Source organism: Falco peregrinus, chromosome 3 (assembly GCF_023634155.1).
Source record: "Falco peregrinus isolate bFalPer1 chromosome 3, bFalPer1.pri, whole genome shotgun sequence".
In the NCBI taxonomy this organism is placed as follows: domain Eukaryota; kingdom Metazoa; phylum Chordata; class Aves; order Falconiformes; family Falconidae; genus Falco; species Falco peregrinus.
This window is the reverse complement of record NC_073723.1, coordinates 94,577,128-94,604,578: the sequence shown is the minus strand read 5'-3', so window position 1 is coordinate 94,604,578 and position 27,451 is coordinate 94,577,128. Positions and strand designations below refer to the sequence as shown.

At 42.8% G+C, this 27,451-nt stretch overlaps 1 protein-coding gene across 1 annotated transcript; it reads right to left on the bottom strand.

Moving 5' to 3' along the window:
• Positions 1–531: 531 nt before the first annotated feature.
• Positions 532–26,527, bottom strand: LY86 (lymphocyte antigen 86). Its single transcript, XM_005239064.4, has 5 exons — positions 26,255–26,527; positions 12,822–12,908; positions 11,221–11,349; positions 4,182–4,234; positions 532–1,288 (listed from the first exon to the last, which is right to left on the bottom strand). The coding sequence occupies exons 1-5, from the start codon at positions 26,367–26,369 to the stop codon at positions 1,193–1,195; spliced, it is 480 nt and encodes a 159-aa protein (XP_005239121.1). The 5' UTR covers positions 26,370–26,527; the 3' UTR covers positions 532–1,192.
• Between the last annotated feature and the right edge of the window lie 924 nt (positions 26,528–27,451).

Sequence of the window (27,451 nt, the reverse complement as noted above, 5' to 3'; positions counted from 1 at the left end):
GGCCTAGCTGTACATGCTGAACCTCTCCAAGATGGGGCATGCAGCCCAATGCTCATTTACCATCCTTTGTAGACCTGTGCTCAGTTCCAGGACCCTCTTGTGGCTCTGATTCCTGCCCATACCTTTCCAAATTGAATCTCAACCTTGCTCCTGATCCTTCTCCTATTCTTTGAGTCTCCCAAACAGATCTCTGCACTCTCCAGCCCATAAATCCTAATCCCATGTGCTGCCCTGTGCTTGGTTATCTACCTACCCATCGACTATGCCAGCTGCAAAGGCTCCTGGAATGAGAAAGTTTGGGGATGTGCTGCACCTGGAAGTGTAATTTGTGTTTAGCTCTCCTGGGGCTTTGTGCTCAAAGCAAGGAACAGTTTGTCCTCTGCTAATGCACAATGTGTGTCAACATGACTGATATTTCATATTTTTAAAAGTGTTCCTTTAACTTGTTTCCCTCAATCTTTTCCCCCCCTCCCCTCCCCCCTTTAAGCTTTGGATAGATCCTAGAATCATGAAGAAAAGTGAGAAAAAAAATATTCTATCATTATGAATTTATTGAGAAGCAAGAAGAGCACATAGCTTAGGTACAGAATGATTCGCATATCACTTAAAAGACATTAAAAAACAAAAAATTCCAGGTAGATTCCAGAAGACTTGTGATATGAATCTAGTGGCAGGATGTGGATCACTGGAAAAAAGCCATGTTCATCCTATGTGGTCTTGTTCTGTGGTTATAACAAAATCTATACTAGTGAAAGCTTCAAACAGGCTGCAGAGAAGTTTGAAAATGTTGAGTGCTGTAACTGCATAATATGTGATACATATGAAAACAGTCTTTAGCCTGTGCTAGAAATGAATACCTCCGTAACTTACTGAAAAAAGATGTTTAGGCTCTTCCTGTTCTGCCTGATGCTATTTGCATCCTAAGATGAGAATGTTGGTATTGGATACTTTCTATTTGCAGCTGTACCTATTAGAAGCAATAAGTGGGTTACAGTGTTTGTTTAGAGGTAAAATTACCACTAGAGGGTCTAGTGACTTCTTGAAAATAATTAATCATAAAGATGAATAGCATCAGAACCACCGCGTGGGGATTATTTCCTTCAGAATCGTTGTAGCATGCAAGCAGCTCACTTGGCTTGAATAGCTTTTGTAGTATTTGTATGTATGTAGCTTTCTTGAAATTGATTTGTTGCTAATAATAGTCTAAATAATTTTTCACAGTAAAATCGGCACAGGCGACAGTGACGTGATCTTCATTAGTCAGCTTTGCTGAAATAATGTAATCTCCCTGCATGAGACGAACACAAAGCAAGAGATTAGCCCATCAGTAGCATACGACTGCTTCTATTTCTACGGGGGAGCCCTCTTCTTAGAAACAGAATAACACTTTTCCTATCAAGTTCCTCCAAAACCTTTCCTGTCCCAATGTTTCAGAACTGGTAAAGGACTTGCCTGTATTTTCTGCCAAAAGACTCTCATCAGGGATATCAATGCTGACAGCACAAGTTCAAAATTAAAACAGTGCAAGGAGAACAAAATGTTTTGATGCATAAAAATTACTTTCGAATCTGTGTAACTTCTCATATTTCTCATGAGCAAGCACAATATGGCCTGTGCTGTTTAGTAACTGGAAGAGGTGCTTGGTTGTCTGGCACTTCTCCTCCTTGGCTCTTGTTCAGTGTGTACATTGTTATTGATAAGAATTTTTATGAGCATGCACCTTGGGGGATGAGTGTGTATAGGTGACTCAGTCTGTGATTAATTCCTATATAATAGAACCAGAGATAGTTCAATTTCAAATTGTGTAGTTAAAACTACTCGTAATTCAGGCTTTGGGGACAACTTGTATCATGCAGTGCAAAAAAATCTCAACCTTCAAGAAGCCACGCTTTTTTTTGCATTGGTCGAAACTGCTCTCTCCAGACACTTGGAGAATAAGCACTGGGCAGGGGAGGTGACAAGGCTCACTTTACAAATTGGGACAAAGAGGTGAGCTAGAATTAATTCACTGTAGATTGCTGGCACTGTGGGTTTTCTTTTTGTTTTTTTTCTGGAGCGTGGAGGGGACCAAAACCTGACATAGGAGAACTTGGCAATAGTGGCTTCCTGGCTTTGAACCATAGGAAGCTCTTGCCCTGCTCAGAACTCTTCTGGTTGTGGAGTAAAAGGAGTCACAGCTAGAATGAGTCGGCTTTCTCGGCACTTTCCCTTTACCATGGAATTCTAAAGCAATAAACGGCCTGTGTCTTCACAGAGAGGTTCAGGTTAAACATAACATCCAATTTAGAGATACCCAGTGGCAACATGCTCATGAGAATACAGCCTTGTCGTAATCGCTGTGTGGACTGTGCAAACGTTCTTCAGGCTGTTCAGATGAGGCTGTTCTTTGTAATGAGCAGACGATGACTGCTGCATGGAATAGCTCCTTATTGCTGGCATGGAGGGATGGTGTTATTTGCCTGATTAATTGACAAAAAAGGCTTCCTATTCCCTTTCTCACATGGATGTTAGCTGTCCAAAAGCTTATAGTTTCATTCATGGAAGGGATTTTGTAATAACTCATTACGATTGCTTGTTAATGATTAGATTTTTTTTTCTTCCTCCAGAATAGTTTTTTGCTCATGGGTAAAAATTCTTATTAAAGGAGGATTGTGAACATTCTAAAATTTCTTTCTCCAAATTCAGCTAATACTCCCAGAACTGGAGCTGTACTGCTCCGTGTGGATGTTTCTAGGGCTTCCTCTTGGTCTAAAGACCTGTTCCTCGGTATGGTAGTACAGCTGCTCCTGCTGACTGACAGAAGCTTGGGTGCTCCAGTGTGAAACGTCAAAAGGTATTGCTCAACACAGCATCTCTAGGCATAGCCTTTGGGGAAGCAGGCTGGTCAGGGTGCTGTAAGAGCCTGCGTAAGGGGGCCCAGCTCCCTGTGTGAAAGCCTTGGAAAATGAAGGTTGTGGCTGCTGCTATCACTAAGGGAAGACTGAAATACAAGAGACAGTAGCTGTTACAAAGGCTCAGTCCTCCCAGAAGTCAGCTATTCTTATCACCTCTGCAGGTCTTGGCAAGCCCAGCTCTCCGAGATTCATGTCTTTGTTCTGTATCCCTGTTCTGATCCTGTTTTCTCCTTTTCCTCCACCTGACCAATCCAGTGCTAAGGAGGCCCCAGACCTCATCTGTGAAGCTCTGACATAGATTTTGTGTCTGCTGCTGAGGAACTGAGAGCTCATGCTGTGCTTCTCCATGTGAGTGAATCCAAGGAGTGTTTGACTGACCACCTGAACTGTATGCTTTTGCAGTGCTGACCATGATCTTTTCTTCACCACATTCTCAGCCAGATGCTTTTATGATCCAGATCTTACCTTCTTCCCTTCAGTCTCTTCATGTATGTGACTAAAGGTCCTTTGTTATTTCCTGGTCAAATATAGCTTCGTGTTGTGCTCAGTTAAGAGACACTGTAGTGCATTCAGCACTTCAGACCTCTCTTGCTTTTGCAATGTGATTTGGTTGACCTTCTAGAAGGAGACTTAGCTGAGTATGGAGAAGACTGCTTATAAACAGCATCTGTAATGGATGACCAGGAAATTCAGAGCAGTGCTTAAAGTACCGCCTGTTTTCTCACCTTTCTAAGAAATTATTTTCTTATTTTAAGGCTCCATAAGTCCAGAGAAAGTGTTCTTGGCCCAATAAGCTGTACTTTCAGTTGCAAGTACAAGAAGACCTCTGTATCTAACACCATATCTGTATGCTGGAAGACATATAATTGCAGTTATGTATCTAAATTGCCTTTATAGCCAGTGAGGATGAATGAGCTTCTCCAAATTGTTCAGCCAACTAAGGAGTGAGGTGAATTGCAGCCTTGGTCTCTCAGGAGTCCCTTGGAGCTGCTTCTTTTGTTGCTATTTTAAGAGTAATAGAGGGGAAGTCTACTAAAGAACTGACTTAGTGCTGGTGGAAGGATTCAGCTGTCCTAAGAAAACCTGTCCATTTCTGGACAATGGCGGCTCTCGAATGCTTTAAACAAAACCAGGTCATATTGAAAATGGTTAGTCATGTAATCACTATCAGATCCAGTGTGCCAGCTGTGGGAGCTTGGAATACGCTGATGTGATTGCTGGTAGTCCTTTGATCATACCTCAGCCAGAAGGCCCTTCTGCTTCGGAGTACAGCTGTGATCAACTTACCTGTGGGATTTCTTTGATTCCCAGTGTGACTGGTCCCTCATAATAGAGGTGTTCTGAAAAGCAAAAATGGTGACGGGTAGTTAGACATGCAACACGTGAAGGAAGCAGGCAACTGGTTGTAGATGCATTTTTGTAATAGCACTTCGAAGTGCACCAGTGACAAGTGTTACGGAACTGCAAGGTGCTCTGTATAGTCTTGCCCCAGCCCTTCTGAGAGAAATGTCAGGATGCGTACTGCCTTACGGGGAAAGCAGGGCAGAGTCTGGGCTCAAGGAGGACCTGCAGCCTCTGTCTGAGTGGAGGAGGGGGGCATGGCTTTGCACAGCTGGGTGCGTGTTCCTATGTCAGCCTGCATCCTGCAAATGGGGAAAAGAAAGGGGAGAGCGACTGCTGGACACAAGTCCTTTAGCATGATCTATTAAACACCTGCAGATGCAATAGTTCAACCATATACTGCTTTGGTAACTTTAAGAAAAAACAATCTGAGCTGAGTGTTTCTGTAGGTGTGGACTTCTGACTGCCTGCTGAACATGACCTTAAAGTAATAAGAACATGTCTATCTCGCTGTTGAGGGAGTGTTCACCAAGTTACATGATGTACTGAAGCCATCACAAGTTGTTGGTGACTGGAATAGAGCCCAGGAGTTCCACCTTCCAATCCTCATCTCCCTAATCGCAAGGCATGCTTGCTCTTTGCTGTTGAAGAAAGGGCAACTTTGGCATTAATGGACAGAATTAGCAAGCTGTTCTGCAGTTCCTCCTACTTTTTCATAGCTTACTGGGCCAAACTGTGCAGACTTACTGAAAATAAAATTTGAGGATGTTTCAGAATTTCTTGCACAACTTGCCCTCCACAAGTCATGGAAAAGTCTAAAAACTGTTTAAGGATTCTCTTCTGTAGGTGTCATGAAATACTCTTTACTTTGACAGTGACAGAGGAGTAAGTGTTTCATCATATTTATATGAGTATGTGCTGGCATCTTGATGCTTGTCACTTCTAGAGAGTTGTTTTAGTCCACTCTCACTGTGCTGGTTTAAACTGTTTCTTGTGAAATGTTGGACAAAAGGTTTGTAACATCTTTATGTCATGTGGTCCATTCCACCAAGCAGTAGATATCTGACTTGGAAAAGAGTCCACAGAGGGCCTTCCCCACACATGCTGTCAAATGTTATTCAATGCCTTGTAAGAAATTTATATGAAAGAATAATGACTATAAAATAAACTAGAAAAAGAACAGGAGAAACCTGAGACATCACTGGTCTTCTACACCTTTATATGAATGAGGAATTTGTTGAATGTAATGCCCTGATGATCTTGGGAGGTGGAGAAGATGCAGAACTTCTCAGTGTTGCCCTGAAAACCTGAATACCAAAACAGAGAATAGAGCAAGTACGTTTGGCTTGTAACAGCATCCCTAGCTACTTCACCTAGACACCAAGAAGTCTTGTCCTTTTCAAAGAGCAGTCACCATTGTTGCTTGTTTCTGTGCGCAAAGCAAAAGCCCTGAAGTCTGACACATCTCCACTGCAGAGAGCGGTGACTCAAGAATTTTAAAAATACAGTACAACCCACTTCTCGGTTCACAACTTCATTAGAGTCTAAAAGGGAGTTAAAGGCACTGCAGGCTGCAGAACTTGGGTGCTGAGTGACTCCCTTGGGACTTGAGCTGTATGTGTGTTGATGTGTGCTAAACCATATTGTGAGCTGCCCCCTCAGGGGGCTGTGGACCACGCAGTGGTGTGGCTTATGGTCTGTGTGTCCTTTCGTTCAGAGAACTTTGTTTGACTGTCTCTCCTTCAGTCAACTCTTGAGCCTAGCAGATCTTGGATGGCAGCAGAGGGGAGAGGAAACTGGGCTGTGCATAATCAGCCTTCTCCAAAGTCCTTCTCCATAAGGGACACGGCAACTCCTCTTGGATCACATGGCTTGTTAGGGTCTCACCTAAACGTACAGATACAAGCATTTAAGCTCTGCAAAGCCAGTATTTTAAAATTAAGTAGGAGTCATCAGGCCATAAATTTGCTTCTGAAATTATAGCAATGCTAATCTCTCCTTCAGTGTAGGTAGAAGCTATCCCCAGCACCCCATCCCACCCTCCCATACACTTTGCTGTGACAAAGTAATAATTACATCAGAGCTAGATGAAAGCGGTCTTAGGACACTGCCTCATTACTCTCCGAGAAGTTATCTATGATTGCTCTGATGTGTGGTAACTGTGCCTTTGCTTGATAATTAATGGAGTCACTCTCACAGGCTGGAGTATAGGTGGAGCTAGGTGCTGTGTGTCTGGTCTGAGGTCCATGTTTGCTGCTTTACTTCAGCATTGCCCTTGTTTAGCCTTTTCTTACCAGAAGTCTTACAGTGGTTCACAGTTATTAGTCATACAGAGCTACTGGAGAGAGTCCAGTGAAGGGCCAGTGATATGATTAAGGGGCTGAAATGTCTCTCCACTGAGGAGATGTTGAGGGAGCTGGGAGCTGCTCTCAACCTAGGGAACAGAAAGATTAGGGGAGAGCATGTCAATATGTACACCCTGAAGGGGGTGTAAAAAGGAGAGAGCCAGGCTCTTCCCAGCGGTGCCCAGTGACAGGACAAGAGGCAGTGGGTGCGAACTGAAACACATGAGGTTTCTTCTGAACATCAGGAAAGACTTTCTGGTTTTGTTTTTTTTTACTGTGAGGGTGACTGAGCACTGGCAGAGGTGTCCCAGAGAGGTTGTGGAGTCTCCATCCTTGGATATATTTAAAAACTCTGCCTAGACACGGTCCTGGGCAACTGGCTGTAGGTGGCCCTGCTTAAAGTAGGTGGGAGTTAGACTGAGCTTCAGAGGTTCTTCCCAACCTCAGCTATTCTGTGGCTCTGTAACCAGGCCTCTAGAAAACTCTTGTGACCTTTCTCACTTCAACAGTTGGGGGGGAAAGGACTATGCTGCTTTGAAAGTATGTCCTGATAGGAAAGCACAGGCAGCTTTCATTTTCAGCTACTTGAGACGTGCCAGGAAATAATATGGACCCATAGATCTGCTGAATTTTATCGTTCATATTCACTTTGTACCATGGCAACCTCCTCTGTGCCTGTGCTGGCTGGATCAGGCTTTTCAAAGCCCCTTCAATGTTCCTCTCACATGAGGATTTCTGCTATAATTCCAGAAGCGTAAACATCCTCCAAGGCTCTAAGGACTGTAGTTTATTACAGCATCCTTCGTTTACATTTTTCTCCATATATTCATACAATTTTGCATTTCTGCATTGAAAAAGGATGAACACATCTGCTGCAGTAAGTGTAACTGTCACAAACACTGAGCCGAGCTCATTGAAAGAATTCTGTGGTCTTTTTAGAGCAAGCACAGATGTAGTTGCAAAAAATGTATGAACATTGGGAATGGCATAAATCAGGAGGGCATTTTTCCAATTAAAAATTCCCTTATGTCTTTATTGGTCTGCTGGTAAGTGATGGTATCTGTCAAGCATGCTGTCATCAGTGACGTGCTTTCAGCCCACCTTCCGTTTTCAACCCTTTTTCTTAAAGACTTAACTGAAAGTGATTTCCGTAAAGCATCCTGGAAAACATTTCTAATGTACCACTGATTCAAGCTGTTGTTATTGTATTGCTTGTAGCAGCCTTTTGCTGTTGTTTCTACCAAAAGTAACTTAGTCCTTTTCCCTGCCAGTGAGCAGGCCTCTAGTAGCTTCCAGTCTGAAGCAGAGCTTTCAAATGTGTAAGAAAGAAGTTCCTGAGGATTACTTCAAGTTGCTGGTTATCATTTATCGTGAAGATGCCTCTCATTCCTGACAAAACACCTATAATGAAATTCTCACTCCTCTTTCTCAAATCTTCCTTGCACTGAAAATCTTTATATGTTCTCACACTCTAGTACTATATAAAGGCCCTGTACATCTGCACCCACCTCTTCCTTTTTCTATGTTTTAAATCTTTTTAGAACTTAAATGCTCCATGTTGGAGTTGTTCTGGGACATGATCTTGCACCCATGCAACTGACACACAACTTCTGTGAGTTTTAGGGATGTAGGAATGATATGAATAACTGCCAGCTATAGATGTATACTTGAGTGAGAAAAATGTATATAAATACATAGCCGAGTAAGAAACATCCACTCTCTTTACTGGGGAGGAAAAAGTGAGATGAAGGGGCTAGGCAAACTGGCATTTTAGTCAGCCCAAAGGCCTAGCTCTGTGGTGTAGCTGCTTTCTCAGAAACATGTATCTAAACTGCTCTCGGCGTGATACCCAGTTCTGTAATTCATGTAACGTTCTCTACTTTTATTCACAAATACTATTTTAGGAACTTGCTCACTGTAACACCTACTAAAAGAGGTAATAATGTAAAGAATGGAGGTCTGAAGCAAGGAGGAGTTTCTCTGTGGGTTGGGAGTGTGCACAAGGAATTGTGTAAGTGTTCTGATGGTGCCTTCAGCAGTTGGGCCTGAAAGAAAATTTGTGGGCATACAGAGGATGCAACTGTCTTCTGTCAGGAAGCTTTCTTTAAGCCTGCAAGTTGTGGTTGGCACATTGCTAAATATTGCCCTGGTAGGTCTTTTTCTCTGATTTTAGTGATTGCATTGGGAAATCTGTTAAATCTTACGCAACTGTTTTCTTTGGAGGAAATGGGGAATAATCCACATTTTCTACTAAGAAAGAGGAAGACCTGAATTCGTGTTATGCCACAAAGAATTTAGCAGTTTTGTTGTTGTTGTTCTTAAATGGACAACGACCCATTTCCTTGCAAGTTTTGAGCTAACAACTTCACGATAGGCATATAGCTCAAAGAAAAAGATCTTGGAATCCTGTTAGGAGTCCCAGTGAGCAGTGTCAGATGTGACCTTTGCTTAACATAAATAGTAAATACTATATGATTATGGTGGTCATGAAACCTCTGGCTATATTAAGTCTTCTGAAGTTTTCCCAGTCATGGCAAAAATGTAACGTTATAGGAGAGCAAATTAAAATAAAACCCCAAACACCCAAGACTTTACCACATCCACCTGTTATAAGTCTCTTTTCCTTGTAACTTCTGCTCTGCTTGTCCACATGACTGAGAGTACCAACAAAGCCTGCAGCAGAACTACGTTCAGTCTCATTTTGGGAGAGGGAGGAGCAAGCAATTTTTGGCCCCATGTGGAGGTAAGCAAATTCTGTGTGGAACTATATATAAACTCATGTTGGATCTGGCCAGATGTTGGAAATACTGCCTTTAAAACAGGGAAAAGGGGGCTTTGCATGAAAAGCTTCAGTTGAAAGTGCTGTCTGCTCCTCTGTACCTTTGCTAGGCTTCATACTTGGCCATTCACAATGTCGTCCTTTCTGCATAGCTCAGATTTACAGCTGTGCTAATATGGTAAATTATGGCTGTGCTGAATTGCCTCAAATTGGTCTTTAGCTCAATTCTGTGTCCTAAAACACAGGTTAGAATCAAATGTCAACTAATTAAGAAATACCACATTTTCAGTTTGAACCTTAGTCTGAGAAACTTCACTTCTTTCCCACTGTGACTTAATTACTAAATAAAAACAGCTACTGAACAAGAGCGTGTGTATTAAAGAGTGTGGCAGCGGTCCTTGTGCTAACTTACAGAGGCTTCTATATGAAGATATATAGTATTATTTAAACAACCAACTATATATTTTTTATCATCATGTACTTTAATTAGTAGAAACAATCACCTGTCAGTTTAAGATTAAGGGACTTGGAAATCCCAGGAGGTTTTGGCTTTGTGGCTTCATGTGTGAATAGCAGTTTGTGCTCAGCTCAGGACTGACTGCTTCGTAATGTATTCTCTAAAGGATGTTATTTAGTGCTTCATCAGAATAAGGTGGTTTTTCAGTAGGTCTGTGGGTGTGTGTGGTTATTTTTCCCTTGTAATTCAATGCACAATTGAAGAAACCTCTGAATTTTTTTGTCTGTCTGGCTTCCAGGATTTGCATAATTGGTTGCTCATGCAGCATTTCTCTATTATCCTTTGTGATATTTCTATGTTGTGTGAAATGTCTTAATAATTTTCCAAGGGCTGTCTTAGCAGTAGCGCTGTGCATGGTCTTTAAACTCATAGCCCTTGCACATGAATTACTGCAGTGTTATCAGGATGTGAATGGAAGGAAAGCAGAGCTTCTGAAACTAACTGGTGCTCTAACAGCTTTGAAACTTCCTTGCAACTCTACCTGTTTATTGTAAAATCAGCCTAGAGGTGATCGTGACATAAGAGGGATTTCAAAATAACTATTTAAGACATGCGGCTATTACAGTCCAGAGGCATAGACAGACCATAGGTCTTCTGGGCGTAGCATTTCCAGTTTTGCACTGCCTGGCCTGGGTTGTGGCAGAGGAGACCTTGAGGTGCCCAAGCTCACCTGGGACCAAAGATGCTTGCTTTCTGGGGGCAGCTAATGCCATGGTAAACCAACTAGTGCAAGTCTGCACCAGTTGGCAGTTTGAGTGGCACAAACTGAAGTCATCTGACTGTTGCATAGGCAAGTGCTGAGCAGAAACAAGATGCAAACTATAGATGATATCAAATGGTGTCTTGGTTCAAATATCCTTATCCAAGGATAACTCCTTTTAAAGTGAGTTAAGAATTGCCTTTAAGGTCAGGAAGTATTACTTGCTTAATAGTGAAGAACATGTTCAGAAGGGCTTGTTTGTTTGCTCAGCCATTTCTTTTACAGAACTGGCCTTTATTTTTGTCATACTTCTTGCTCACATGACAACCATGTGGCTATAAATAGGGCTTATGAACGTCTCTGCTGTTGGATAGGGTCACGTTACCACAGTTATTTTTTATGGACTTGAAATCCCACGTGCATGCCATATTCTGTGATTAAAAGAAAAGCAAGCGAACAGGTTAGGGGAAAAAGCAGGCTCTGAAATTAAAACGTCTCTGTCCTACTGTGTTTCTGTCATCCATTAACATGCTGTTGAAGTAAACAGAACATTACGATGTATTGGTGCATTCAACAGCACAGCAGGTACATCCTGCTTGGAGTATTCAGTAGCCATCAAACACTTAGAGTGCTGCCTAAATTACCTCCTTTCTTCTTTCCACAGAAAATAAGTTTAGAATGACCCGGCTCGCAGAGCACCTCTGAGTAGGATAAGACGGTCTTCCCGTTTATGATCAGGTCAACCTTGGCGTACAGTTCCTTGATGTTGTGTCCTACACAGAAAGCAGAAGGAGAGCTCAGAGAAAGTGCAAGGGTAAACAGGTTCACTTTGCTTTTTAAGAGGTTCAATTTTTTCCCCTCTGCTGTTTAAGCCATTGAATGTTTTCCTCTTCACTGAGAACTCACGATACATAAGAAATCCATGCTTTTGGAACAGGTCTCTAAGTTCCTTAAGGTATATGACAGGGGACATAATAGCATATATCTTTATTGTTAGAGAATGGTTATGGGCATAGTTTATTTGACTTGGAGGCCAACTGTTACAGTAAATCTTGCGTGCATACATCTAAACATTCCTTTCTATTGAGCCTAGCAGAGGGATCATGTCCAGTGGACCCCCGGGGGCAACCCATGGCCTGTACCTGCTGCTTGGGAAAACGTTAGGTGGCCTGAGCCAGCCTGTGCCAAAGACCAGCACAGCAGCTTGCCAGTACTGGGAAGCTGCTTGCTTGTGCCTGGCTTGCTAAAATAGATACAGCCAGTGAGGCTACTGGATTTGGATTTAGAGGGCCAACTCGGAGTTACCGGAAAAGTATTTGCAAATGACTGTAATGTGATTTTTGCAGGCTTGTTTGACTTTGCAGCCACCTGAAAACTGATGCTCCGCAGGCAAAAGGGCAGCATGTCTCACAGGAGGGAAACCTTTTGCATGCAAGGGAGCATTCCTAAGGCACTTGGCACGCAAACTTATTTTCAGCACCAGGAGCATATAGCAGAGCTCTCATATTTATGCTCTAGTAGTAGAGGTTCTAGGTGAGCTTGGGGCCAACAGGGTTGCCAGAAGGTGGCTTTTGTGTGCAAAGATCACAAAGCAAGGTATGGCTGATAACTTGCCCACCCAGCCCATTAGTTCAAACGCAGTTCTGCTTTTGACCTTTTATTGCTGATCAGTCAAGTGCTGAAGGGTACAATGACAATTTCAGCTAGCATAGGTGGTGAGCTGATGGCATGGCTGCATTGCCTCAGGCTAGCACTTCCCCAGCGCTCCCCCAGCATGCTTCTCTGCATGCCCAGGAGAGGCAGAGAGGTGCCCACACCTTGCTCTGTGGGAGTCCCTTCAGTCTCCTGCCTGGAAAGGTGAGCCTTAGCAATTTGGTGAGCACTGCTGGTGCTGCTGCAAGGGCATGGGTGCTGTAGCTGTCTCATTTAACAAGACTTGCCCAGAAGACTTAGCTGTGAAGACAAGCTCTAGAGCAGCCCCCACCTTGGCTATCCAAATGTACAAATGAAGGGTAGGAGAGGAATAGGGGCTGAGGGCTGTTATGACCTGCTTAGGATGACACATGTAGTCTGAGGCTGAGCTGATAACAGAGCTGACATTTCTGTAGCCTTGCACAGGGGCTTGAAATTTCTCAGAAATGAAAACCATTCATATTTTATAGGAGGTTGTCACCCTTACTTCTTAATACCAGCACTCACACATGTGCTACCTGTTTATGGTGTGAGAAGATAGTAGTTCGCTTACTTAGGACTATTGCACCTCTGATGTTGAAGGTGTGGGTTGCGATATCAGAACAACGGTCAATGCTGAAAGCAAAATCTTGCTGAGGATCTGTTTGGAGACAGAAAGCAGTGGGTAACAAGTTGTATTTTTAATGAGGTACTGGCTGTATAGAAGAAAACAATAAAATATAGAAGTGTTGTAAAAAACATATTAGATATTCCTTAAAAATTCTCCATGATGTGCTCAAAGCTCCCATACCCTGTGTTTAATATGTAACTTCTTCCTTCCTGCCACTTGAAGCACATTCAGATGACAGCTTATATGTGGCTAAAACCTGCTGTGTGGAAAAATGAGCCAAGTTCAGGGACAGCAAGTTCCCCACAGTGGTGGGTAGCCACTACTCATTCAACAGTGAAGTCCTAGCACAGCTGCTCTTCCCAGGCTCTGCACATCACCGTTCCTTCCTCGGCACTGAAGAGCAATTGGTTACGATGATGTTTTTTAATTCACTTGTATCACAAGATGGCTTGGTGAGGGTGATTGGGAAACTGAATCCTAAAGTGGGATGAACAGTCTTAAAATGAAAATAAAATGGTGTAACTGAGATCCTGCAGTATTTCATGCTGGGTCCACCATCATGTGATATTTCTAACCCAGGAAATATTCTACATTTCTCCCTTTCTGGAAGGCTTTAGCAGAGCTGGGGTCAAAGGGTGATGACTGACATAAATGTGGCTCTCACCAGTTCCTGCAGTACCCCTTTCTCTGCATTAAGCTCCAAACCCCTTGTACAAACATAATTGCTTCCCCCCCTCCCCTTCCCCCTTCTCTCTTGCTAGCCTCCATGGCACTCCATGTGGTGTGCCTTAAGGCTTACCAGTGTGTTGCTCTCTGGTGACAGGTGGCAGCGACAACTGACAACTCAGCTGCCACAACCAACAGCATGTGCAAGTGTTTTCCAGAGCTGTGGCTAGCTGCGAAAGATTTGGCTAGTTTGGAAACATACCATCTTGAGTCTCCAGGTTTAAAGGAGGAGGTAAAAGGCAATGCTGTTTGCCACAGATCTGGGTCCCTGTGTTGGATTTTTGTCCTCCACATCACTAAAGCAGGCTCTGCAGTTGCATGGTCTGCTTGGGACAAAAAGTTAGTGCCTGGAGTTCTTTATTGGCTCAAGTGTGATGCACCAGAGGATTATCTTTCCTCCCTTTCCATATTCCTATCAGTTGCCACTTTTTTGTTGCAGCTTCAGAGGCTCTTGTGGTTGGGTAGGAGAGCAGTTTCCTGCTCCAGCCAGAAAACATGTCAAACTTCTCTTTTCTCCAGGACCGTTGTGCCTGCTTCCCCTCTGGTCTCTACCACCTCTCAGGGCTTGGTTTCTTCTTTTCTCTGGACTTTTGCAAGAGCCTCTCTCATTTCTGTTCTGTGTGGTGTGGTTAGGTTCAGGAAGCAGCTGTTGAGATTCAGAGCAACAAACAGTGCTGGTTTTCAAATTACTAAAGTTGTCAGCTCTGTAATTTCCAGAGTGACCTATGGTCAAAAATGGCACTGCAATGTACGTGGTGCTCTTCTTTTTTTCAGAGACTAAGATGTGCTTTAGTCAAAAAATTAAATTGTGGTACTTGGGCTCCAAGTCGAATTTTTAGCTCAAAATTTCTCATCAGTAACTGTTTGGATGGAAACAGGATGTTCATGAATCCAAGCTTCTCTGGAAAGCATGGGCTTCTTACAATGAACCTGACCTCAGCGCTGTTTTAGTTTAGATGTCTCATGCATGTTTGTTTTTTTCTGTAGGTTGAGCTCTTTTGCCAGATGACATATTTCTTGGTGCATTGTAGCCATAGGTGTCTTCTACTGCTCCACTAGTGATGCAACATAGGATTCTGGTGTATCCACAGAGGTGCTGTCTGGTCCCCAGAGTGGAAGAGAGTGTGGAAGCACTCACATGAGAAATCCCAGCAAAATTTGTGAATAAGAGCACTTGGATTTTGTGTCGTTACTCTGTTGCTGAGAAATGTAAACTTTTCCACTGGCAAAAGAAACCCCAATTAATTTTCTGACTATCTCCCTGTGGAAATTCCAGCTATGACTTTGCAATCCAACATCTTAGATACTGTGGTGTACATGGGGGCTTCCTGCTGAAATGAGTTGCAAGGATGGCTGTGTTGTTAAAGCTGTGGTGCCAGGGAGTCTGGATTCTAAAACATGTCTGTAGGAAAGGTTGCTGCTAAAAGGAAATTAAAGAAAAGAATGGGTTTTAACCATTTGATAAGTGAAGATGTTCATAAATTCAGCTGTGCACTGTAAAATAAGGTAGTGTGCCATACCCCTCTTTCTTTAAATGTTGAGGAGTCCCTCGTGTGGCAAAGATAACTCCAGGCAATTGCCATTTGTGTTTCATTTCAGATGCACAACTGTTGAATCACTGTCTCTCTCTTATGGAGGTTTAATACTTATTCTTCCTTGTTTGCCTCAGTCTGAAGTGAGCTAGTTAGACTGAAAAAAATACATGTTATGTCTTTCACATGTGCAGAGCAATAACATTTACTGTTAAATCTCTAAAATACGTGGGGCTGCCCTTCAGCCTTCCACTTCCCTGCAACATTTCATAGTGCACAGTACTGTATGTTCTTAGACTTCCCTCCACCCACTCCCTTCAATCTGCTCCCTCTTCCATAATTAAAGCTAGAAGCTCTTCAACTGATCGCAGAGTTTTGCTTTTCCAGTTCAGCTTTGATATATTACCAACACTTTAAACGTTGCTGGCAATTTTGCAAACACATTGAGGTTTATCAGTGAAAATCTGCTTACTGGGGGGAAAAAGGGCATTTTTTGTGTCCCCATCTAGTGAGAAGGTCTTGGGCTGCAATGTATTTATAGCCAGCATGAAGGTGCCCGGGAGCAGGATTTTGACTGAAGTTTCTGTCTAGACAGTTCTAAATCTTTCAGGCAAGTGTTCTGAGGAAAAGGCAAGTCTTTGGCTTTTGTAAACAATCAATGCACTGTAAGATCTCTTAGACCTGTTGTTTGAACTTGATGTTGTGGTTAATGCTTTACCTAGCACTGAACGTACATCTCTCGCTGAAAACTGGCTTCTGTAGCACAATCCTGCTTTGTGAGAGGTAAATTTGGGCTGTACCTGGCACCTTGCCACTGATCACCACTTACATGGCATAGTGCCAGCTGATCCCATACATCCCACCTGCCCTGTCACCCATACCTATGTACTCTGGTAGAGATTTATTGACATATTGGCTTCGTATGTGGTTTTCCTTATATACAACCCATAGTGGCACCAGAGTGCAATATTTCAGCCTGGCTTACTATTGTGAGGTGCTCACAGGCATGAATTTGGCTGGGTTTTTTTACAAGACTGAGTAGACATGTATAGCACAGCCTAGAAGTTCAGATGAGTTCCTGAACTTTTCTTCCTAGTTTCTTTTCCTGCTCTTGTTCTTGGCAGAAGGTTCATAGGTAAATTAGCTCAGACATAATTTACAGCAGTGTATCTATGTGACCTTCCTGGCTGCAAGCCTTGTACCTTTCATGGAGATTATTACCCCAGTAACAGGGACAACAGATGGCAACACACTTTCATGTCTCAGTTATTGCAGTTGTGGGACCACTGGCTCATGCTTCTGCTGAACGTGGGTGTCCACCAAGCCACAGGGCTGTGAGCTGAGTCTGCCCTTACAGCCCACAGTGTCCTGTGCTCTGGGAGGCGATCTCCAGCACGAAGATGAAGCAGACAGCTGGGAATGAGAACATGCTAACCCACTGTGGTTGTGCCCCTCAGAGCCTGAGAAGCTAGAGGACTAGCTGGGCATTACAGAAACTGCATGGCCAGATGGGCAGCACCTGTTATAGGAATTTTTCTGGGCTGGTGTACAACAGCCTCTGTCTTTTATCCTTTTCTCTCCCTTCCCCCATCTTGTTAACCATCCTCTACTGGCTTTACTCTCATCTGAATCTGCTCTAAAATCACATTGTTTCCATATAAGCATGAAAATCAGTGGTACGAGTGAATAGGTGCAGCAAACAGGCAAGCGTTTTGTGTAAGAGTCCACATCTGTAAGTCTTGAAGTGGTGAGGAGACTCTGCAAATTGGTAAGTCTGGGTGTTTCAAAATACCACTTTTAGGAGCAGATGAGCCACAGAAGTGAATGTAATGACATAGCTGCACTTGGTTAGGGTCATACAAGGACAGACCAGTGCTAGAGGAGCTGGAAATTAGCACAAGGAAGAAACTTATTTAGTAATCACCCAACACTCCTCACCTTCAAAGCTCTTAATAAAATTAAATCATTAGCCCTTACAACATTCAAGGTGATGAAAGGAGAGGGAAAGAATGAGGAACTGTTTGGGATGTCAGGCTTTATGTATTCACTCAACATTTTCCCTTTAATGTCTATTTAAATAAATTAACCTGAATGCTCAAGGTTATGTTTGACACTGCAATCTACTTATAAGGTACTGAGGAAGAAGCATCCGGTGAATTAGCAGCTCTCCGGTTGTGCATCTGGATTTCCCTGAGCACCTTCAGTTTAATGAACTTCCCTTTGGGCCTGCCTTCACTGCATGCCACTGCCATGTCCAGACATGGTAGGGAGGAGCAGGTGACCCTCTGTTCAGGGCGAGCAGAATAAATTGTGAGACTTGTGTTGGTTGAGTCTAGTTTATCAGGAGGATGCTTCATCCCGAGACACTCACCTCAGACATGACCCACTCCAGGCTTTTGCCTAGTTTGGACAGGCATTCTGCTCTCCTTTGCAGAACTCATGGTATGTTTTATCTCCTGTACCTTTCTGGCTTGCTTAGGCAACATGGAGGTGAAGGAATAGGGAAGATTACAGCTCACATATCCTTAATGTCCTGGAGGTGCAGACTGTAGCAATTCCCCTTTGCAAACAGAGCTTTCAACTTGTGGATCTGAGGTCTACTTAAACCCGAAGGTCTTGGAGATGTCTAATAGAATAACTCTGCTTCCTTTCTGATAAAACTTATGCGGCTGTAGAGGAAAGTCGGAAGATTTGGTCACAGTATAATCTATAAGCTAAAAAACCCCACAACACTAGCAAAAGAAACTTAAAATATGGCTTAAAAAAGAAAAATATATGCAATATTTAAATAATTTCCACTCCTCTCTCAAGAATACTGAACACATCTTTGCATTAAAGAGCAATTACATACTGCTTGGTTAGATGAAGGAGCAGGCATTATTGACTGGTATTTATGGCCCTGGTTTTGGAGCAAGGCAATTCCAATGTCTTACAAAATGAGTTTAAATAAAGGACAAAGACTTTGCCTCTTGCTATTTCAAATAACTCATTTCTGAGTATAACTGATGTCCAAATTTGAAACTATTCAGAAACAGTAACTCAGAAAGCTGGTAGCTTCTCCAAACTTATTGCTGGGCACTGAATGCAACAGTAGTAATGTTTGGGTTGTGAAGAGCAGATGGTGGAGGGCTCAGCCCACAAGTAAAGGTTTGAAGTGGGGCAGATGGAGAAGAGATTTGCCTGGTACCAGGCTGAGGTCACCCAGCTGCCACCTGTCGCCGTGGAGCTGCTGGTGGCCTGGGTGAGGAGCTGGGTGGTGTGATAAGCTGGAGGGAAGTCCCTGTAAAGACGGCAGGTGTGAGGGGCTCTCTGCAGCTGGAGGGCTGTGTTTGGGGACAGGGGTGTCACCAGCATGCATAAAGCACTTTCGCCGAAGACTTGGCCTGAGCCTCACTGCCTTTTCCTGCCTGAACCACCTTTCTTGACAGCAGGCTTGTTAGAGCTGTTTGCCAGGGCTCGAGGGGAGGCCCGGTGTCTGAAGGTTCATGGAGGCTTTCCTTGCTTTTGCCAGTGATGGTATTTGGAAAAGGGAGGTTTCTGTGCTTTGTGTGGTATGACAAAGCTTTGTATAAGCCTCTTTAAAAAGACAAAACTGAAAGATGCTGGCTTTGAGAAATAGCACGTACAGATCTGTATTTGTATTTGATAATCCTGATTTGTCCTAGTTAGCTTGAGAGAGAACGGGAGGCAGGGCAGGCTTCAGCTACAGCAGTGTAACAAGAAAATACTGCATCAATTTGGGCCCAGCAGGGAATGTATTAGAGAGAGAAAGTCTTTGTTCCCCTGTTCTGTTGGTAAGAAAACACGCGCTGCATGAGTAAGATGCATACTGTAACTGCCTGTATTCCTAATCAGATCTGTCTCTTTTCTCTTCGTGCATTTTTTCATCATTCTTTATACTGCTGTACTCAACAGAGATCTCTGGACATCAGTGCTTGCCAGCATGACTGGGGATTCACAACAGACTTGCAGACTTGTGTCAGAAATAGAACCAAACATTACTAGAAACTGCCCTACTGTTAGACACATGCCATGCTCTGGGATATCAGGCTTTACTGCTGATTATACAGAACAGTTAGCAGCAGCATATAAATGGGCTAAATGTTCCCATTTTCCCAGGATGAGCTGAAATCCACTGCAGGAACGTGACAGTAAGCTATAGCTGGAATGGCATGCTCCCTCTGCTGAGGAAACTAGCTGGGTTCCCTCCTGCCCCATCACCGCTGGGTTATTTGACAGGAGCCATCCATCTTCAAATGAAGAGGAAACTGGTGCACTGAATTAATTTGTGGTAGCTTTCAAGATCCTAGCTTTTGGCCAATTGAAGCTCTCCTGAGTCTAAAAGTGGAATCAGGGACAGATCAAAGGTTTTGGATTCGGTACGTGGTAGTTCTGTACAGGGTATTTGGACATCATTTGTTCCTAAGGACCACTGCTTCTCCCTAGTTTTAGGTTACCATAAGCTTCCTTGAAGTTGGTGCAGTCACACCAACACACAATAACGCTGAAGTCCTTTTATGGGTTCTTCTGAAGTATATCAATTTTTCTTAGATTATTCTGGGTATTTTTGCTGATGGATGTTAAATTGCTGCGAGAACCTGATTCTGTTTTCTTTGGTAAACTTTAAGCGTTGTAGGGTCCAGAACCACTCTGAGGCCTTGATGACAGCTCTAGATGAGATGATGTGGCAATGCCAAGAAAGCCTAGCAGTGCTTCAGATACTTACACAGAAAGCTTTATACTGGAGCAATTATGAGCAACTGTGGTTTGTTCTTGCTTCTGACTTCATCCAGTGAATATGCCTTTTGGTAATTTCTACTTTATGTAATACAGGAGCTAATCTCAACTTGTCATGAAAACTGTTCCTATAGCTGTGACATCTGTTTAGTATATTAGACTGCTCCCTCCACTCAGTTCAGCACACAGCAGCAAATGACAGTTCTGCCTTGCTCACAGTACTTCTTGACTGTAATGCAATATGCAGTTTTCTAGGGATGTCTCTCTCCTATTTGTTTCCAAATGGGAGAACACAATTTCCTATGGCCTGCCTTGCGGGCTGTCACCCCTCCTGCTTGTGATGCCTTAGTGACTCTGGCTGCCACAACTAAAGATGTGGCAAAAGGCAATAGGTGGAAAAGGTGTCTAGTCTTCTAGATGTAGCAGCTGGAAGGAAGCAGGAGGGGCTGTCACACATAAACAATCCTCTTTTGCAGTCCATGATGTAGGACCTTCATTGATTTGGTGAAGAAATGTGCACTGTGCGGAAAACTCTGAGAACTAAATTGGATGGGAAAATTTAAAGCGTGGTGAGAAAAGTTCAGCTGAGGTTAATTCTCTCCACTACTAGTCTCAGTGAAAGCATTAATATTGATTTTGCTAAATGGTTCAAAGTCTAGATGCTGAACCTAATGGTTTTGCCAGAGTACCTTGGAGATATGAAAGTCTCCTGCATCTCCTTACCACTTGCATTTTAAAACTTACTAAATACTCTCCCCTCTCTGAAAGAAGAGGTAGAATAAAATCAGAACCACCTTAAGAGGTCACGTAGGAGAAGGAAGTTTTAATCCTCTCTAATGAAGTGGAGAATTAAATAGACAGTTTTAATTCATGCAGGGACCAAAATTTTGAAGGATGACTTGCATGTGCACTTACATTTATGCTACCTTGATTCTGATGATAGTTTCAGTTTGTTAGGATCTGGTGCCAGAAATATGCATGTCAACATCTGGCCTTCCCCCTGGAATAAGTAAGCTATACCAGATGAGTACAGCAGCAAGGCTATGACAGCAAGATGGCTTGGACAGAGCAAACAAACAAAAATCTTTTCAAGTGAAATTCTAAAGTTCTTTGATTGTTTGCCCATTAGCGATCTGTGCAACAAAAGATCAGAGGAGAGCTGGTGTTATGTGGCTTTAAATAATTCAGAAGCAGAAGCAATTGCTGGAGACTGCTTGAGCGATATAAATAAATAAGTCCAAGAGAAGCACCTGGTTCAATCTGTCTGCCAAAACGCCAAAGAATAATGGAAAAAGAACCTTCTTTTAACAAGTGTCTAGAAGAACATTTGCCCTGAAGAGGCATGAGGTGAGAATTTTTTGCAGACTTTTCTTTGCCAGCTGAAGCTATCGGATTACTTAGATCCTTTAACTAAAGGATATAAATGTGTGGCCAGGGAGGAAAAAGGACTAGTAACATTGGTTGAAATAAAAACCAGAAAGTGATGTCCTATAAAACTAGTTCTGCAATGATGACAATTTAGCAGGGTTGTTTACAAGTTGGTATTGCTGATTGAGCAGGGATGGGTGTTACAGGTCTATTTTTAAAAAAAGGAAAAAGAAGATTTTAAGAGAAATAGTACATTTGATCTCTCAGTATGTAGGATAAAGGCTGTAATGGGTTGAGCGTGTGAGAGGGACCCTAGAAAGACTGAAACTATTCAGCATGGACAGATAAATGATCAGAGGATTATAACCTAACCAGTCTCTCAGTCTCATTTTTTATTTTATTTTTTTTAAAGCAGGGAAAGTTTCCCTCAAAGCAGAGTGTAACAGGAGGGTGTCTATACTGCACTATCTGCCCAGAGCAGGTTCTACACCAGATAACCCTGTTGCCTTCAAGGAGCCATTTTAACAGAGATCCAAACCTGAGCTCACAAGTTTAAAGAAAAGCAATACAAGTGAGTTTCTCTATCTGTAAATGCAAGCTCATACTGAAGCAGGCAGTGCTGCTCTCTCCTACTGTACCAATGTACGGCAGGAAAAAGCTTTATAGAAATGACCCTGCTTGAAGTGTGACACGGGGCTATGCAAGCGGTCATGGAACTCGTTGGGCTTAAGTTCAGTCTGACTTTACTCTGTTCAGGAAGAGGCACTGGCATGTAAAAATAATTCTCTAGATGACCAAAGGGCCTTGTTTCTTTGTTTAGCAGAATATGTTAATTAAAGCAAATGGTTACCCACCCGTATCCCTAAATATGTTTCCTTATTTTTTTAATTTATATATATGCAGATATGAAACTTGTTGTACCCTTTACAAGTTTTGTATTTAGGTTCTGGGGGTTGAAATGAATACTGATTGATTGCTCCTTCTCCTGAAATGATGGCTATTAACCTTGCTTCAGATGAAAAAAGAAGAAAAAGCAAAGTCAGATGTGCATTAGGAAATGTCTTTGCCTGTGAAAGTAAAAAATCCCATGTGGTCTGAACAGTGTTTTATAAAGCCTAGGAAATGTTTCTCAAGATGCCATTTTCAAATGCTACTACTTCGACTCTCCTGAAGATCTCCCTGAAATTACCTGTTATTTACTCCATGCACAGAAAATAAAGTCCTTAATGGTTGATGCTCTCCAGGCCTTTTCTAAAAAACCTTCTGCCTTATCCGTAACCTTTTCTGCACAGTCAAGGAATCCACAGTTTCAGGCAGCTCTGAAATCTCCCAGGTCCTAATCTAAATGTGGTGCTTTATTAATCACTGAGCACACTGGTCTGAGTTTGCCTGGTTTTGTTTTGATCAGCATTCTGAAACACTGATCTGTGGATGCAGGCCTGACTAACATTTCAAGAAAGAGCTGTGAAAAATAGTTGGGAAATGTTTTTCATGTGTCTGCAGCAGTAGTCACCTGCTTTACCCTATGAAGAGGGCCCCACTTGAACACTACATGGTAATAATGTTTTCATGGCTAATTAAGACAATTAGGCTTATGTGAATGGTCTAGAAGCAGGTGCTGGTAGATGTATTGAGGAGTTATATTTTGTAGTTTCCAAACGTATTGCACTTTGCACTTTCAGGTGGATGCCTGACAGCACCGGAATCTGCCCAGGGCATTTTGCTAATGTTTCCTTCCTGCCTTTCCATACCTAAACAATTGCCTTTTAAAATGTAGCTGGAAAGATCAAAAGCATTATTACTGTAAGAATCACTGTGAAATTAAAAGGGATAGGAATCAACCATTTGTGTAGCAGGTTCTTTTCATGTCTCTGCATAGACTTGCCAATTACAGTTCTCTTTTCTCAGTTGGAGATGTTAACCTGCGCTGCTTTTATCTCAGGATCCCTGCCCAGGTTTCTAAAGTGATTTGTGGTCATTTGAGATCTTCCTTCATTTTTGTCACTTGTTCCTGGGAGGAAGAGTGGCACTGATGGGAAATGTCTTGCTATTTATAGGCTGTCTCAGTGCTATGTCTCCTGCGGTTACACAGAGGAGGCAGCATACTGTCTATTTACTTTACTTTTAGACCACCCGTGTCTCAGCCTGAGTTTCTCATCATGGATTAGTTGCTAAGAATTCTTGTCTGATTTCTTTTAGATTACTTTTTTTTTTAACAAGTGGATTATGTTGATCCCTAGGGTCTTGTCTAGCCCCTTTTTTGATGCATTCCTTGGGGTCCTGGTTACTGAACCTTTAGTCTGGTGCGGCTGGGTGGGAATGGGGATTCTTTCTATAGGATCCAGAATATGGAGTGAGACTGGGGGCTTGATGCATGCCTGTATCTTCCACGTTATAGGGGCAGGATGCAGCTAGAGCAAGTGTTTGTGACAGGGAATGGGGATTTGCTCCTGGGTACAGGAGATCGCTGTGCTTTCTCCGTCTGGCTTCAGTTATCCACCTAAGCTTCTCTACTACCTTTATCACGGCTATACTAGCTCATATTTTTGGCTTTAGACAGATTTTTACTGCATATGGGAGAGGATCTGATAAACTGCAAAGTAAAAATGAACACTTACTCCTTTTTAAATGCACAGACTGAACTCTTATTAATCTGTTGATAGAGGGCATTCAGCTCCAGAGATAAAATTGTGAAGTACTTGGCTAAAATTCTCTCAAATTCATTAAATTTTGCTTGATTCAACTCTGATTCACTGGTAACACCCTAGAGTTTATAGTAACAATAACAGAGGTGAAATCCTGACCCTCTTGAAGCCAATAGGGAATCCTTTACCCGAGATTTCATACTAGATACCTCACTGTGGCCACTGTATCCCTAGAATGTGTCATCCTCTGGCACATTCAGTGGAGCCAGAAATACCACAGGGACTTCTCAGACTGGAGGGACACGCAGGGCAGTCTTCCCCTGAAACAGCTGAAGACTATGGGCAGTTGCCTAGCATTGGCTCTGTGCTTGCTGACATTGCAAAGCTGTCTAGAGAAGGTTTCTTTGGAAAGGGTCTTGTCAAACCCAGGCACTAGTGTGTCTGTTCCCCCCTGAGAACACTTGGTGGGACACAGCTAAAGAGCAAAGCTATGTTCTGCCCATCTAGTTGTGGTTTGCAGTGAAATGCAGTGGGGACACATATTCCTCTTTCCTGAAGGGGTGATTGACACCTTTGGTGCTGTTGTGAGCTTGCCAGTGAGCTCAGTAAGAGCAGTGCCTTCTCTGAAGGGAGTACGGACTAGTGTACTCAGATTTATCCTCCCCACCTGTAGATTTTTGGGCTCAGCCCCAAACACTTTATACTTTTCTGCTTTAGGCAAGCTACCAGGCTATGAGCTGGGTCAACAGAGGTGCAGATGGCGCATCCTGGTGTGATGCTACAGATGTGGTAGCCTCTGGAAAAAGGCAGGGCAGAACATTGTTTCAGCAGCTGTAGGTGTTGCTATAACTGAATCTACCAGACCTGTAAGGGAGTAGGAATTGGGCTTCAGACATGGAATCTGATTTAATTCTTACATTGTTTCCATGCCTGTGCAATCTTCTCATCTCCCATAGCCGTGCCTGGGAGAACAGAAAGCCACTGTCAGTGTTGGGACCTGACCTGATTAATCTCTGTCTTGTGCTCCTCAAACTGTGAATTCCTGCAAAATGAATATACCTCTTACCTTTCTGTGTATGGCAAACCAAAATAAGTGATGCATAAGCAATAAATAAGTGCACTTTGTTAGCTAGGCCAGTGGTGTGCATAGTAAGAAGCAATGCCTGACTGACACATGCCCAGCAGACAAATTTCATCATCATTTGAACTGACTCCAGCTGTAGCCTGTGCCTCTGTGTCAAGGCATCTCATGCTAACTGAGACCTGTTGAGGGAACAGAATTAACTGATACAATGAATTCTTACTAAAATAAAGGTAATACCAAAGCTTGTATTCAATATCTAATTAGATATTTTCCTAATGCAGTGTACACATTTATAATATGTGAAGCCTGACTTTAGTCTCCTGGGAGCAGGCCAGTAAAGAATAGCATTACAAATATTTATCTACTTCTCTTGTCCCTCACTGGCTTTATCTTAATGGGTGTGCAAAACCACATGAAAGCTACAGGGGAGAAAAAGCCCCCCGGGAAACTCTTTGTATCAGAATGAATTGGAAAAACAAACTCTAGGGTGCTCATTTACCATGAATCGCTTTTCACATCACGTGCGGAAAATGAATGAGGCGTCTGTGAATCTAATTCCCTTTGTCCCAGTTGTAAAGCAGATCAGCACAATAGGAGAGGCACAAGGCCAGCAAAGCAAGAGGTGAAAGCAGGCACCATTCAGTGAATTCATTTTCAGTCACTCCACTGCCGCTTGCTGCTTTTCTTCTCTACAGATTTGAAGAACAAGCAAAACCCTATGGTCCCTGGGAAATGCCTCTGTTAAGTGCTGCTGCTGAAGTCTGGCTAGCACAGTGGCAGTGGTGGAGAACATGAATCCTTCCCACTGTCATGCTGGGTCCCTTGTCACTCCAAGTGGGAGGACAGAGAGCACACAATCACAGCCTCACCACACATTAAGAAAACAGCAGATCAGTGCATTGAAGAGTCTGTTTTGTCCCAGGGGTGTAAAGATAAAGATCTAGGGTATCCCTCTTTCTTTTTTTCTTTACCCTAACTTCAAGATAAAAAAAATGTAGTCATCCCTTTCATGCTGAACTGGGTTTTTGACAGCTGTTTATTATTCTGAATTAGGTTACATTATTTCCTCTTCATTATCATCTTTCTAAATGCAGTTAGATTTGTGTGTGTGTGTCAACCAAACCAGCTATAACTAAAAGACTAAAAGTATTCTAGCTGTGAAACCCAATGCTGGCTTGGGAGTGTAATCCTCCCATTCATTGCCTGGTTTATAAGCCTCTCTCAATCCATAAGAACAACTTTGTTGCCCAGATAAAAGGAAAATGGAAATATAAAAAATCTTACCACAGCTTTTGTAATATACTTCCAGGTTGTCCTCTTTGCAGACTGTGTGCGTGGGCCATTCTGTGCTGGCATTGATATAAAGCAGGACTAAGATGAGAAGATCTGACGTCTTCATGGTGGTGGTAGTAGCTTGCAAGATTACTTCTCTGTCTCTCGCTAACCCTCTGTGAAGGGAAGTATTCCTTCCTTTCTCCAAGAGAGATAGGAGTTACTACAGTCACGCCTGCAGAAGGGTTAAGTGAACCAATGCAGCCTTAGCTTACCACAACGTGGTATAAACAAGAGGCTAATCGGAACTGGAGAGTGCTATTTCCGTGTGCTGAAGACTTCTGCTTTCTGTTTCATGTTAGTTTAATGATAAATGAGCTAATCACACCTACTCGCTGCATGGTGTAGCCCTGCCTCGGTGCTTGCTGGAACAATGCAGCAAACTTTGGCTTTTCTGTTGCTGCCAGTGTATTCTCTTGAAGTCAAAGCACTTAGGTCAAGACTTCAAACAGGCTTATTTAGCCCTCCTGGCTGCAAAACATCACGATCCAAATTGCGCCCCATCTTAATCACACGAAGTCAGACCAAATTTTGCTAGATGAACAGTTTGGTTTCTATGTTCTTCTTAGTAACAAACCTGTCTGCTAGAGGGAAGGGGTGGTGGTGTCTGATAAAGCTTACACCAAATAAGTCTTGAAACTTTCAGGAATTAGTTCTTTCTGCTTGACTATGCTAAATACTGCACTTACCTTCATTTTGTTCAACGGTTCTTAGGAATGTACTATGTAACAATATATCCCATCAGGCAAACCTAGACTTAATTTTCTTCCTTCTGTCTTCCTGGTTTTTTACCTGCCCACTAGTGACACTGTGCATTTGTTGTTTGTAGTAGCGTTTTTTAAACTGTGCTTTATGCAGAAATCAGTGGCTGTTGCAGATGGCAGGGAATGATCAGTAAGGAAAGCAGGAAGGGTTGCTTCATCTCCAGTAAACCTCTCCAATTCAGTTTAAGATTCAGGGTTGGAATAGAATTTCAAACTGCAGTTGTCAAGAAGGTCTTTCCTGGACAGAGCACCAACTGGGAAAAAACTACAAGCTAAATTCAACCCTAAAGCAAATGTCTGCAATAGTCTTCTCTGAGCTGGAGACGAGGAGAAATTGGCTCTTGCAGGATGACAGAGTTGGATAGAAGATCACTTTGGCCATCTC